This window comes from Fukomys damarensis, unplaced genomic scaffold, assembly GCF_012274545.1.
Source record: "Fukomys damarensis isolate Sample0158 unplaced genomic scaffold, DMR_v1.0_HiC HiC_scaffold_73628, whole genome shotgun sequence".
NCBI classification, from domain to species: Eukaryota; Metazoa; Chordata; class Mammalia; order Rodentia; family Bathyergidae; genus Fukomys; species Fukomys damarensis.
The window spans coordinates 1-15,399 of record NW_022974540.1 but is presented as its reverse complement, the minus strand read 5'-3'; the positions used below and the strand labels follow the sequence as shown (position 1 = coordinate 15,399).

The following is a 15,399-nucleotide window of genomic DNA, read 5'->3' as shown; positions in this document are numbered from 1 at the left end:
ATGAGTAGAAGGAACTCCACCAGTGTGCCTGGCTTCATCCTCATGGGGCTGATGGGCTCTGCAGAGACACAGCTGGTCCTCTCCGTGCTGTTCCTCCTGATTTACCTGATCACGGTGCTGGGGAACTCGGGGATGATATTGATCATTCGCCTGGATCCCCAGCTGCACACCCCCATGTACTTTTTCCTCACTCACCTGTCATTTCTTGACCTCAGCTACTCAAATGTCATCACCCCTAAAACCTTACAGAACTTACTGACTTCTACCAAGAGCATCTCCTTCCTAGGATGCTTCACCCAGATGTTCTTTTTTATAGTTTTTGTTGCCACCAAATGTTACCTTCTCGCCTCCATGGCCTATGATCGCTACGTAGCTATCTGCAACCCCCTCCACTATCCAGTCATTATGTCCACAAGACTGTGCCATACTCTGCTCAATGGTTCCTATCTGATTTGTTTTACCGAATCCACAGTGATTACAGTTTATATAAGCAGCCTGGATTTCTGCAAGTCTAATGTCATCCAGCACTTTTTCTGTGACTCATCCCCCATTTTAGCCCTGTCCTGCAGTGACACTTCTGAGGTTGAACTCATTATATTCATTACTGCTGGATCCACTTTACTTCTGTCCCTCATCACTGTATCTGGATCCTATCTGTCCATCCTCTCCACTATCCTGAAAATTAATTCCACTGCTGGAAAGAAAAAAGCCTTCTCCACTTGTGCCTCCCATCTCCTGGGAGTCACCATCTTCTACAGCACTATGATCTTTACTTACCTAAAACCAAAGACGTCCTACTCCTTGGGCAGGGATCAGGTGGCTTCTGTGTTTTACACGATTGTGATCCCCATGCTGAACCCTCTCATCTACAGTCTCAGAAACAAAGACGTGAAGAATGCAATCCTGAGATTCCTGCAGAACAGAGATGCTTCTAGACAATTAAAATAACAGCAATGCTGAGCATTTACAATTGCCCCCCTCCTTTTTTCCTGGGAAATTCTTTGGTCTGTTTCTGTAAGTAGCTGATATTTTTTTCCTCTTCTTTTGCCCTTGAAAATTATAGAAATTTCAAGGACATGTTTTTACAAATTCATGTTGTAATTGGTAGTCTGAATTAAGTTGTAAGCCTATGATCTAAAAAAACCTGTGATTTAAAGGTGATTATTATGCAAAACAACTTTCAATTATAAAACTCTTTTATGTAATATTTGTGCGTACTTCAATGGTAGAGAATTTTAAAATGAACAAGCATTATATTTTCCAGAAATCATTCTGTTTATAGAGATTAACAGCAACCGATTTAGAGCACTGTATCTCATCTGGTGCATTTCAACCTCCATGAATTTACTGCAAGCAAAGGTCTAGGAGTCCCATATCTTTCTCATCAGAAACTAGATGTAAAACTTTTCAGAAAATAACAATAAACACTGATGAATATCATCAGAGGAACTACAGCCTTATAATATTTCCATTAAGAATACATATATCCTTGTGGGCTGAGGTAGAATCTCAGTGCTGCTTTCTCCTGCATCTCTCGAGTGACCAGTGACGTGGAACATTTTTTCATATATTTACTTGCTGCTTTTACTTCTTTGTCTGAGAAATGTCTGTTCATTTCCAATGCCCATTATTAAATCGGGTCTTTATATTTGGGGGGCTGATTGTTTTGAGTTCTTTATATATTCTAGATAATAGTCCTTTGTCTGAGGAGCAGCTGGTAACAATTTTTTCCCACATTGTCGGTTGTGTCTTAGTTCTATTGATGGGTTCTTTTGAAGTGCAAAAGCTTTTTAATATGAGAGAAATCAAACAATAACGAATGTTGGCAGAGTAGTGGGGTGAAAGGAACCCTTCTCCATTGTTGGTGGAAGTGCAGACTGGTGCAACCACTGTGGAAATCAATATGAGATACCTCAAGGAGCTTGGACTGGAGGTTCCTTTTGACCCAGCCATCCCTCTTCTGGGTATCTTTTCAAAAGAATTAAAACAATCATACCACAGAGATATATGCACACCTATGTTTATAGCGGCACAGTCTGCAATAACTAAAACTTTGAAACAGCCTATTTTCCCATCAGGTGGAAACTGGATAAAGAAGATATGGTTTTTCTATAAAATGGAGTATTACTCAGCCATAAAGAATGAGAAATTAGATTCATTCATAGGAAAATGGATACATATTGAGGATATACTCCTAAGTGAAATAAATTAAGTCACACATGTGAAAATACAGAATAGTTTCTCTGGTGTGAATAAACTATAATGTTACATAGGATCCTAATGAGATAATTGATCATGTGAAATAGGAAGAAAAGAGCTAAATGTGTAGGGTAAGTGGGAAGGGTAAGGGAAAATGATAAGAGAAATTAAAAAATATGAGAAAATGACAAAAAATGGAAATAAAGTGTTTGTAAAGAGGGAAGAGAAGAGGGGATGAAGGGAGGGTGGGGACAAGGGGCAAAAATTAGAACCAAGATATTTTAAAATGTAATTCCTGTCATGTATAATCTCTGCTGGTTTTCTTCACTTATTTTAAATTTTAATCTCTAAAAATCTCTGTGTACTTAACATCTGTCAGATTCACATGTACTCAGTACATGACCAAAATCACCACTCTCATTGCACAGTGCTGGAACCTGAAAAGGCGCGAACGTGATCAGTGAGCAACAGTAGCTGTCAGCTGTGCTCCTGTGAGCCCTGTGGAGAGCAAACCTTTCTGTGACCCGACAGGGGTTTCAGTCACAGCTTCTTTGCCTCTCTCCTGAGGTCCTGGGATGTGTGGTGTTCCTTAAATTAAATCAGTGATGCTCTTGTTTGCCTCACTTGTTACACTTTTTAAATAAAGCTGTTTGGAAGGAATGATTTGACAATGAATTTAGAATATGCTGAACTCTATATGCTAAGATCAAGAAGTGATACAAATATTTCCAAATTACTAAAAATACTTTATCTCAAAATATATAATGTTTAAACCTTCTCTTTGCTATTAGAGTTACTGTATAATAAATAGCTCCATGTTGCAAGTAAGCTCTTTTATTTAATCTTGAGGAACAATTATTATACTGATGATTGTGCTCCTAATTTGTGATCATAAAAATCACTAATATTTTGTAAAAACATATTACCATATTTTTGATGCCTAAAGTACAACATCTCTATTCTAAGGATTAAGTTTCATTAGTGTTTTAATATTTTAAAACTGTTTAGTAATTTATCCAAATATGTAAATATATCCTTCATTGCTCTACTTTTTGAACCAGTGACAAAATTATGACTTTACTTATAACAATATTACTTAGAATCATTAATTCTTTTGCTCTTATATTGATATTTTCTAAAATCTATTATTTGTATTTATTCTTGATTGTCTTTCTTTGTTCTCATGATAAGGAGTTTAATAAATTCTTTTGCTCAATATATTGTTTTGGCTCTTCTCTCATTAGATAATGTTTAGTAATTTCATATATTTGTGGGGTATATCCCCTCTGCAATTATTTATTTATTTATTTATTTATTTATTTATTTATGTGCATCAGGAATCAAACTCCAGACCTTATAGTTATGAGGCAGGCAGCGGCATCACTGAGCAAAGTCCCTCAACCTTGTATCAGTTGTAGTTATATCGTTTCTGTTGATAGAACGTAGGATTTTGCAGACAACATTCAAGATAAACACATTCTTTAATTTTAATTAAATGAGAGTTAAAACACTTAATTAGTACATAGGGAGGAAAACATTTATATAGTTATTATAAGAGCATAATATGATCTAGTGGGCTATTGCTCTATTGTTGGCTTTTGGAGTAACCAGGACAGCGCATAAACAGAGGGCATCCAATCATCCAGGAGCTCGGCCAGGGAATCAGGCCCAGAGACCATGGTTGGAACCTGGGCAGAGATTATGCAGACATCATGTTTACCCCTCACCCTGAATCCCAGCAACATAGGGTATGAGGGTAGCTGTGATCCAGGCTCCCCAAGTACAAACCTGGCAAAGGACAGAGGTGACCATGGAGGGCCGAGCTCAGCTCCAGACTGCAGGAAATGGCCTCTCCTACCAGGACAGAGGCTGAACAGGAGACACAGGCAAAGACAATGTGACTTCCATGTTGCTCCTTCTACTAGGCCCTGTCCCACAGTGCAATTTACAGGAATCACTAGTCTCCACTCCAGATGCCCACACAAGAAGGCAAAATCACTGTGTGTGCGAATGTGTGAGTGTGTAAGAATTAATGCTGCTATTTTTGTTGTTACCTTGTTTTGTTAGTTACCTCTAGTCAAGTTGGGGTAATGAAATAATAAAACATAGCACTTAGAGAGTTTTAAATTTAAAATGTAGGTACTATTTGTGAAAAAATGAAATGAGTAGCAATGTATTCAACATAAATGCGCGACAAAGGAGTAGTTTGATGGATAGGTTAATACATCTGAGTCTTGGTCTCATATTCATGCATCACAATATCCAAATCTACTTCAAGATTTGCATAGGTATGGAACTGACATTTGAAATAAAATAAAAAGTCACTCAAAGGCAAGACAAATTACAATGAGAAAAATCCAAGAGAGAGAAGATGGTAGGGAGATAGATGAGAGAGAGAAAAAAAAGAGGTAAATGAGGTCCACAAATGAAACGTGATGCTTAGTTATTAAACTATACCATTTTCATGTAGAAAGGGATCTTCAACTCTTTATTAAGCTACAGCTGCTCTTGTGAAGGCATTCTTACTTCCAAGGATGGCTCAGCTGTCATGAACAGCACTGCACAGGACCTGATTTGCGTTGAATGTTAGAAAATCATGGGTAAGAAAGCATTCCTCACAGTGTCTGCCAATCAAATCGTACGGAGTGACACTGATATAGAAATTCAGAGCCCCCTCATTTGGCTGAAACCCCAGGGTTACCTGTCAGTCACACAGCTGAAGACTGGCATTTAGATCTCAGAAGTACCCTGAATCTGTACAAACCACATGATTCCTAACTAACACTGTCCTTCTGCAAGTCCAATAGTATAGTAATTAACAGAAAGGGTTCCTTTATCCACAGTCATCAACTCTGGGAATGTGGGACATTTGCACATCTTCCTGAGAGAGTGGCTTTGCCATTTACATGCAAATTGATTTATTCCTGACTTCATGCAAGATTCACAGTAGCATTTCCCTCTAATTTTCATTATGTACATTGCTAAATCCTTCTATTGCTTCATCATCTTGGATTTTCATACTCAATAATATATTTCAGCCTTACTATTATATTTTAGTTCTTCTTACAATTTTCAGGACAACATTTGTCTTGATGACATAAAACGAAAGCCATTTTTCATCACTGAATTCATTATAAAACTTATGTTGGTCTCAGGACTAATTAAGTATTTGAACTCATTTTACTTTAATAAAATAAAAAAATGCAGCTTATTAAAATTGTAAAACATCACACAAAGGTGGCCTGCAAATGAAGCCAATCGCACTCCCTTACCAGAGTGGAGGCTCTGCCCGATGCATTTCTCAGCTGTGAACACGAGTGAGTGTGTCTAGGGAAGACTGGGGCATCCTCAGATGCAGAATATATGGGGTGTTGGTAAATGATAGGCTGATGGGGCAGGGCATGGTAGACTGTGCTGTAGCCATGAAGTGAGGATAAGGCCCTGAACAAACAGTATTATTATTAATTATTATTATTATTTTATTGTTTTGGTACTAGGCATCAAACTCGGGTCATTGCGCTTGAGAGGCAGGTCGTGGAACCACTGAGCTAAATCCCTGGCCTCACACACAGTATTATACTAACAACAGAAATCGATATGTATGCATTCAACAGAATCAGGGCAAGAAGGATGCGTCTTTATATAAATTGCTCTTGTATAAACAGAATGTTAAAATGTCTTGAGCTGGTTCATTTTCTTCTTTGAATTTTTTTCTTTTGTAGTTTTTCTAATCAGTGCATGTTATTTCTTTGGCCAAATCAAACCAGTAAGTATAAAAAGTTCCCAGTGAAAATTTTATTGTTCCATTCTGAGTGTGTCAGTCATAAAATGAGGGAACATGCCTCTGGAATTTTTATTCCTGCACCAGAGTCTAAACTTCTTGATTCACCTTTGATTGTGAATATTCTACTCTGTAAGTTTATATGACCGCGTGTCAATGTGGAGTTGGCAATGGAGTCTAGCAATTTATAGAATCACAGCAGAAGATGAGTATGTTCTTAAAGGTGGAGCTTCTAGGAGAAAACAACAAAAAATGCTGTCTATTTAATCCTGGAGCTTTTGTCCTTGGAATTAACCCAAGCAGTCTTCCTTGGAAATGGCTCCCTGTGGACCACCAAATGCTGCAGTACTCCTCATGGCCATTATATAAGGATGGAGCCCATTGCCAGCCTTGGAGGGAAGGTGTGAACTGGTCTGGTTATTTTCAGTTTCTCCCTCAAAATCTCTGCAGAAGAAACTCCCTGATAAATTTTCCAGTTCATGACTGTATGAACAAAATATCTACTGAGAGATATTTAACCTCAGAATGAAAAATGAATACATAGGAAACAAAAAAGTTAATTTATTTCAGAAATACAAGTATTATTCCAAACAAAATTTCAAATGCAAAAATCATAGCTGACAAATTTCCAAGCACGTACTAGTGGAAGAAGTTTTTCCTTACAGCTTTTGTGTCACAGTAAGTATCATTCTTAAAATGGGAGGCAATTGCAGTAGATAAAATAAAATGAGCATTTTATCAGAGTAATATGCATGCATATGTTATTTTAACCTTACCACAATGAATGTTAGGATTTGAAAACCAGTAATGTACAATCCGTGGAAACAAAGTATGCAAACAATGTACGTTTTCTGAAAATATAATACATGCAAGACAATTGATTATTAATGGATGTTAACAAAGTATATCACTATCAGAAATGAAAGTCCTTATCTCTATTACTGCCCCCAAAACAGGTGGAGGATATTTAATTGGTGGAAAGAAAAGACTTTATTCCTTGATAAACCTAAGGACACAAAGGGGTCCCTTTCGGGTTTTGAGCTCTATTTCTGAGTTTGGGGTGCAAGGGATTTTATGTCAAGGTCACCCAAGCTCCACTCTTCCTTTGTCCTAATTCAAAAAGACCTTGCACTGCTGGGCTCAGATTTGAACATTCTTTTCAGAGGGACAAAGTATTTTTCTTCAAATCATCACTCTTCAGTCTCATGCCCAAGGGCAGGGCAGGATGGGCTGCATGTTCCTGCTCTTGAGCAGAGGAGAAGTGGCCAATCTTTCAAATCCTGTTAGGTAAAGATGTATTTTACTCTCATGGTCACCCCATCTTCAGGAATTTGACATTCTATGAGCCCAAGATTTTTAATATGCCTAGGCCGGGGCCCTACACCAGAATTATTTTAATTAGAATGGGGAGGTATTAAGAATTAATACACAGGAAACAATACACAAAATTGATTTTAGAATGAATAATTATGCATTCTTACTCAGGTTTGCTGAAACAACCTACTCCAAAAGCACAATATTGTAAGCATGTTCTCCAGGGTAAAAATATCTGGGTAGAAGCACAGTGTAAATCTGTAAATGCTCTGATTTCGCATTGGTAATATTTTATGGCTTTTTCTGCCCCAAAATATGTGGAAAGAATAATATTTTCATGGCAATTAAATGTGTTAATGAAAGAAAGTGTTTACAGTAGCATCAGGTTCATTCTGAACACAAGACATGACCATTGAATAAAAGGAATAAAATGTCAATATATCCCCATTGCTACACACAGCAACTAAATTATCTTGCCCATATTACTTATGGTTTTTATCCATGAATGGAACTATGACACTAAAAATAAAAACAGCCACACATGAAAATAAAAACATTTTTTGAAGTCAATTAAGATAATTTTCAACTGTGATTAATCAACCACCAGAGCAAAGGGCACCATGGACAGAAGGAACTCCACCAGTGTGCCTGGCTTCATCCTCATGGGGCTGAAGGACTGTGCAGAGACACAGCTGGTCCTCTTCTTGCTCTTCCTCCTGATTTACCTGATCACGGTGCTGGGGAACTCGGGGATGATATTGGTCATTCGCCTAGATCCCCAGCTCCACACCCCCATGTACTTTTTTCTCACTCACCTGTCATTTCTTGACCTGAGCTACTCAAATGTCATCACCCCTAAAACCTTACACAACTTGATGACTTCCACCAAGAGCATCTCCTTCCTGGGATGCTTCACCCAGATGTTCTTTTTTGTTGTCTTTGTTGCTGCCAAATGTTACCTTCTCTCCTCCATGGCCTATGATCACTATGTAGCTATCTGCAAGCCACTGCACTATCCAGTCATTATGTCCACAAGACTGTGCCGTTGCTTGCTGTTTCCTATGTTATTGACCTTGTGGATTCCACTGTGAATGTGGTTTTCATGAACAGACTACACTTCTGCAAGTCTAATGTCATCCAGCACTTTTTCTGTGACACATCCCCAATTTTAACCCTGTCCTGCAGCGACACTTATGAGGTTGAACTCATTATATTCGTTTGTGCTGAGTCCAGTTTAGTGCTGTCCCTCATCACCATATCTGGATCCTACCTGTCCATCCTCTCCACTATCCTCAAAATTAATTCCACTACAGGAAAGAAAAAAGCCTTCTCCACCTGTGCCTCCCATCTCCTGGGAGTCACCATCTTCTACAGTAGTATGATTTTTTATTTTTGATCTTTACTTACCTAAAACCAAAGACATCCTACTCCTTGGGCAGGGATCAGGTGGCTTCTGTATTTTACACGATTTTGATCCCCATGCTGAACCCTCTCAGCTATAGTCTCAGAAACAAAGAGGTGAAGAATGCTGTTATTAGAATCCTGCAGAAGAGAGAGGATTCAAGACAATTAAAATAAGAATAATGCTAGGTGTTTACTTTTGTCCATCTGTCTTTGCTTTCTTTTTTCTGTCCAGGTAATTCTTTGGTCAACTTCTGTAAATACCTGATAGTTTTTTCCTCTCCCCTTATCCTTTACTTAAGCATAGACATTTTGAAAGGATGTGTTTTTACAAATTCATATTGTAATTTGCCATCTGTATTGTGTTAAATCTGTGATCTAAAAAAGCCTGTGATTTAAACGTAATTAATGTGCAAAACAAAACGAGTTGTAATGTTAAAAATATATTATGTAATATCTGTGAATATTCCAGTGATGGAGAATTTTAGAATGAAAAGAAGTTACATTTTCCAGAAGTCATTTGTTTATAGAGTTTATCAGCAGCAAGACTTGGAGCATTGACTTTTAAGTCGAGATGAAAGTATTTAGATTTACATCTGGAACATTTCTTTCTTTCTTTTTTTGTTTGTTTTTTGTTGTTGTTGTTTGTTTTGTGGTAGTGGGCATCGAAATTGCGTCCTTGCGCTTGCGAGGCAGGCCACCGAACCCTGAGCTAAATCCCCGGCCCTAGATCTGGAACATTTCAACTTTCACTAATTCACTGCAAGCAGAAGTCCAGGACTCCCACCTGCACAGATTACACCGTAATTCCATGTCCTTCTCAGCAGAAGATGGATGTAAAACTTTTCAAACAGTAATGACAAATGCCAATGAATATCGTCATAGCAATTATATTCCTATAATGTTTCTAGATTCCTGAAGAGTACTCCTTCATGTTTTACCATTCTCTATAATTCAATCTAAATTACAAACAAATAGCATACAAGGCAATAGTTCTTGATTTTTGAATTATAAGCAAATTAATATGTTAAAGTAAAATTAATTTGTAGAAAAGTAATACAGCAATGTTCAAGGCAATTCAGAAAATAATTATTAAAGAAAAGAGAAGCATTATATCTCTTGTTGACAGTTTTGTGCCTGTTTTTCAAGATCACTGCTTGTGAATGTATGTCTATATATTTTAGTATAATTCGTGTCATTTTTTGTACAATCTTTGCTGGTTTTCTCCACTCATTTTAAATTTTAATATCTAATAATCTCTGCATAATTAAGTCCTGTCAGATTAACCTGAATGCAGTTTATGAACACGATGACCACTCTCACCGCACAGTGCTGGAACTTGAAATGGTGTGAGTTTAACTGGTGAGCAGCAGTAGCTGTCAGGTGTGCTCCTGTGAGCCCTGTGGAGAGCAAACCTTTCCGTGACCCAACAGAGGTTTCAGCCACAGTTTCTTTGCCTCTCTCCTGATGTCTCCAGGTCCACAGTGTTCCTTAAAAATACATTAGTTATGTTCTTGTTTGTCACACTTGTTACAATTTTTAATAAAACAATTGTAAAGGAAGAATTTGACAATGAATTTAGAATATGCCTCATTTATGTGCTTAAAGAAGAGTTATAAAATCTACATATTGCTAAAATATTTTAATTCTGCATTTATAATTTCCATGTAAACCTCTTCCTTGATTTTTCAATGTTGTTATATAATAAATAGGAACATTTTGCAAGTAAGCTACCTTATTTAAATCTTGTGTAACATTTATTATAATGGTTGTTTTATTCAAAACATAGGATTTCAAAAATTATTTTTTTAATTTAAGTTACTTTTTGTAAACATATATTTCAATTTTTTTAGATGACCAATGTGCAACAACTCTGCTTGAAAGCTTGTTTTAAAACTAATGAAATAACCCAAGTATTTTAAAAAATACTATATTACAGAAATATTCAGATCAATGACAAAATTTCAAGTAATTAATTCTTTTCCTTTTATATTTATATTTTGTAAACTCTATATTTGTAGTTATTCCTGATTGTCTTTTTCTATTATCATGGATAAGAATTTACTAAATATTTTTCTTTATTCTTTCAAAAAACCAACTCTTCCATACATTGTTTTTTTGGGTATCATTTTCTTAGTTCCCACCGCATTGATTTCTGCCCTAATCTTTATAATTCCCTCCCTTCTATGAGCTTTGGGGTTTTCTTGCTCTTCTTTTTCTAAGAGTCTATAATAAATATTTTTGTTGAGGATTTTTTCATGCTCTTCTCTCTTTAATAAGTATCTTGGTAATACTTCATGTATTCAGAGTCTGTTTCCCCTCTCTGGTTGTTTTTGAAGGTATAGTTTTAACTCATTTACATACATGTCCATTTTTATGATTTAGGAAAAATTTTAGTTTTTATTATATAAGTTTATGTTAATACAATGTATGACTTTGTAGAGAACATTTAAGATAAAGTAATTTTTATAATTTTAATTTCATTAAAGCTCACTCACTTTGTGACAAGGGGGAAAGCATTTATACTGTTATCATATGACCATAATTGATCTAGTGGGCTATTGATGTGTTGGAGGCTTTCAGAGTAACCAGGGCACCTCGCAGACTCTGGGTATCCAAGCATCTGGGAGCAGGCCTGGGAATTTACATGCTGCGGCCATGGTCGTGACCCTCACACAGACTATGCAGACACCGTGGTTTCCCTCACCCTGGATCCAAAGAGCAGAGGGGATGAGGGCAGCTGTGGTCCAGGCTCCCCGAGGGAAATCCTGGCAGAGGACAGAGGTCACCCTGGAGGGCAGAGCTCAGCTCCAGGCTGCAAGAAATGGCCTCTCCCACCTGGACAGAGGCTGAGCAGGAGACATAGGGAAAGACAACGTGACTTCCTAGTTGCTCCTTCTATGAGGCCCTGTCCCACCGTGGAATTCTATGAGAAACACCAGTCTCCAGTCCAGATCAGAGTGTGTGTGTGTTACTGTGCAAGAATTAAAGCTATTGCTTTTGCTGATATAGGGTGTTACTTTGGTTGGTTAGGTTTCTCATAGCTGTTTGTTTCCTGTGGTTTTCTGTCATTTATCAGATAGACATAGCTGATAATTTAGTAATTGAGCTCAAATTGCCTATAATTTTTCTCACTTTCCAATTGTATTTCCTTGTCATTTTTACTCCATCTCTTCTCATTCTCTCCTGTGGGTGTTCAGGTCTGTAGGCAGGGAAAGAGTGGAGGAAGGGCTGCATGCGGCTTTTAGTGTACGTGCTGCCGAAGTGAGCACAGTATGCGGCTCTAATAGAGAAATTAGTCGAAAATCTTAGAGTGCTTTTGTCCTCTGTAGTCCGATTCATGGGCTAACCTTGAGGTGAAATATCACAACTTTTCCAGAGGAATCTCTTAGAGGGATTGAAAGGACTCAGGTAGAGAAGGAGAGAGAGAGTAGACCTAGAAAGGCACCAGATAGCGCAATGAGAAGGATTTACAGCTAAGTTCAGAATCCTCTCTAAGGAAGAGACTGATCAGAGAAAGTGCTGACAGGCACAGGAGGAAAGAGGAGCAGGCGAGCCTCCACTTTAAATAAAATGCACAGGTAACATGGATGGGGCAGCTACCTAAGGTAAGAGAAAGCAGTCATTTAGTTAATAAAATACTAACATATATGTATTCCCTGTGGGGTTGCCATGTTACCTCACCAGGTACACACATCCCCTCACTAACCCTAAGAGCTCCCTGCAACCCCATACATTTTTATACATCAAAAGGGGCAGGAAGAAAGCAAACTTAGAGTATCAGGAAGGAGTGTGTTTCTCCTCTCCTGTGAAACTTCGTAGGGAAGAGGGGAAATCCTTTGTTCATTTTCCCTTAGAACATCAGTCCTTGGCCCCATGCCCAGTGTTCGTCCTGGGATTTGGGCCCAGAGGACAACCACGTGCTTCAGGTACCTGAGTGCTCTTTGATGGGCCCTGTAGGGACCCGGCGGGGAGCAGGTTGCAGGGTGTTCTGTTTAAATCTACCCTTGCTGGCTGGGACTCTTCTCAGACAAGACTTCCTGCCAAGTGTCCGTTTGATCAAGACCTGAAGAAATCTGTTAGGGTGACTAAATTTACCTCAGAATTAATAAAGAGGAATGCACAAACATATAACAGTGGTTATAAAAAATATAAAAGTAATTTAGATCAAGGAAAGCAATTATCACTAAAAGTCACAGGTTCTTACATTGTTATATTTTCTTTCAGAAAGAAATATGGAATTTTCAAATTTCTAGACAGTATAAGAAAAAGTTGTTTTTACCAACCTTGACTCACAGTAAGTACCATTCTTAAAATTGGAGTGTTTTAGCAATCGTGTAATAAAATAGGTATTTAATATAAGACTATGAATGCATACACATTGAAAACTTATCAAAATAATATTAATATATTCAAAGAAGTAACAGAGAGATGACAGAATTGTGATCAGCACTGCAAAATGTAACTTTGAAGCTTAGCTTTTTGTTTTGTTTTCTCTCTTAGAGAAAAGTGGCTGCCTGAGACCAAGGGCATAAAGAGTCTGCAACAGAAAGCTAGAGCAGCAGGCCATGTTTAAAAATAACTTGGTGTTCAAAAGTTATTTTAGTCTCTCAGTTCAGCAATTCTGTATAGTATGCAGTGTATAATCTAGAGGACCTCACCTGCGTTTCCTGAAATGTGAAATTCCTTTGTAATTAATGCCGAAAATCACTGGGGACTGGAGGAGAATGAAAAGTAAACTGATGATACTTTTCTTGTACTTTACTACATATCTTACTCAAGTTTGCAAAAACCAGTTGTAAACAGGAAGAAAGAACTTTATCATTCACTCAGGAGGCAAAATATCTCGGTAGAATTCCAGTGATAAGAAGTAACTGCTCTGATTTCACAGCAGTTCTTTCCTGTGCCTTTCTTGTGATCACAAAATCTGTGGATCACAGGGACTGTGGCATAAAATCCATATGAAGATTAAATGTGTTAATAGGGAAACATTTGCAGTGTATCGTATTCGAGCTATATCTATGGGATGCAACTTTTACTATGCCCCAGCAAATGTCAGCTCAGATCATACCCTTCTATAGTTCACATTTGAATTTTTTTCCAATATTCAGCGAAGTTTTGGTCTGTTTCCAGGAAAGTAAATTAATTATAGTAAATTCTGTGCCACTCATTCAGTCGAAACCTGTTTTAGTCACTCAGGCTACGTGTGGAATTTTATTTCTGCATAGTTCAAAACATTGAACCATGAGTAACAGGAACTTCACCACTGCGACTGGCTTCATCCTCATGGGGCTGACAGACTCTGCAGAGACACAGCTGGTCCTCTCCCTGCTCTTCCTCCTGATTTACCTGATCACAGTGCTGGGGAACTTGGGGATGATACTGATCATCTGCTTGGATTCCCAGCTGCACACCCCCATGTACTTCTCTCTCACTCACCTGTCATTTCTCGACCTCAGCTACTCAAGTGTCATCACCCCTAAAACCTTACAGAACTTACTGACTTCTACCAAGAGCATCTCCTTACAGGGCTGCTTCACCCAGACTTTCTTTTTTATCCTCCTTGGTGGCAATGAGTGCTATCTTCTCTCCTCCATGGCCTATGATCGCTATGTAGCTATCTGTAACCCCCTGCACTATCCAGTCATTATGTCCACAAGACTGTGCCATACTCTGCTCAATGGTTCCTATCTGATTTGTTTTACCGAATCCACAGTGATTACAGTTTATATAAGCAGCCTGGATTTCTGCAAATCTAATGTCATCCAGCACTTTTTCTGTGACTCATCCCCCATTTTAGCCCTGTCCTGCAGTGACACTTCTGAGGTTGAACTCATTATATTCATTACTGCTGGATCCACTTTAGTGCTGTCCCTCATCACCGTATCTGGGTCCTATCTGTCCATCCTCTCCACTATCCTGAAAATTAATTCCACTGCTGGAAAGCAAAAAGCCTTCTCCACTTGTGCCTCCCATCTCCTGGGAGTCACCATCTTCTACAGCACTATGATCTTTACTTACCTAAAACCTAAGACGTCCTACTCCTTGGGAAAGGATCAGGTGGCCTCTGTGTTTTACACGATTGTGATCCCCATGCTGAACCCTCTCATTTACAGTCTCAGAAACGGAGAAGTGAAAAGTGCTGTTGTTAAAATCATGCAGAAGATAGAGGGCTACAGGTAGATAACATCACAATGGAGCTAAGCTTTTACACTTGTGCTTTCATTTTTTTAATGGGAAATTATTTCACCTGTTTTTGAACCAAAATTTGTGGTTTTTTAGTGTTTTTCTTCTCTCCAACCATCCTCTACTTAACAATATGTTAGTGCCCATTTCAAGGCACAGATTTTTAGACCTTCATATTTCATTGGGCAAGTATGAAATGTTTGTTAATCTGTGAGTAAATACAGGTGGCTTCAAGGCCAACTAATGTGCAGAAAAATAAAATATGTTTATCATATTGAAAATGATATACTGTATTCGTGAATGCTCTAATTATTGAAAATTTTATATTAGCTATACTGCTTATAATAGAGATTAATAGCTGCAGTATTTTGAGGAATGACTTTATCATCAAGATTCTGGTATTTGGAGTCTAGATCTGCCAGCTTTGTAGAGTACCACCTATATTCATTCACTGAAATGCTGACAGTCAATATTAACAACTGCACAAGATATATAATCGCATGTCTGTCTGGTCAGAA

At 37.9% G+C, this 15,399-nt stretch overlaps 2 protein-coding genes and 1 pseudogene across 2 annotated transcripts; all 3 read left to right on the top strand.

Moving 5' to 3' along the window:
• Window positions 1-948, top strand: LOC104849003 (olfactory receptor 8H1). The gene has a single exon (XM_010605256.1). It carries the CDS (start codon window positions 1-3, stop codon window positions 946-948), a length of 948 nt encoding a protein of 315 aa, XP_010603558.1.
• Window positions 949-7,914: 6,966 nt separating this feature from the next.
• LOC104849053 lies at window positions 7,915-8,872 on the top strand (annotated as a pseudogene).
• A 5,067-nt stretch (window positions 8,873-13,939) lies between these two features.
• LOC104849045 (olfactory receptor 8H1) lies at window positions 13,940-14,878 on the top strand. The gene has a single exon (XM_010605324.1). The coding sequence runs from the start codon at window positions 13,940-13,942 to the stop codon at window positions 14,876-14,878; it is 939 nt and encodes a 312-aa protein (XP_010603626.1).
• The last annotated feature ends 521 nt before the right edge of the window (window positions 14,879-15,399 follow it).

Bases quoted from the DNA above. Each gene is read 5' to 3' on its own strand.
- LOC104849045 (XM_010605324.1), top strand. From the start codon at position 13,940: ATGAGTAACAGGAACTTCACCACTGCGACTGGCTTCATCCTCATGGGG.
- LOC104849003 (XM_010605256.1), top strand. From the start codon at position 1: ATGAGTAGAAGGAACTCCACCAGTGTGCCTGGCTTCATCCTCATGGGG.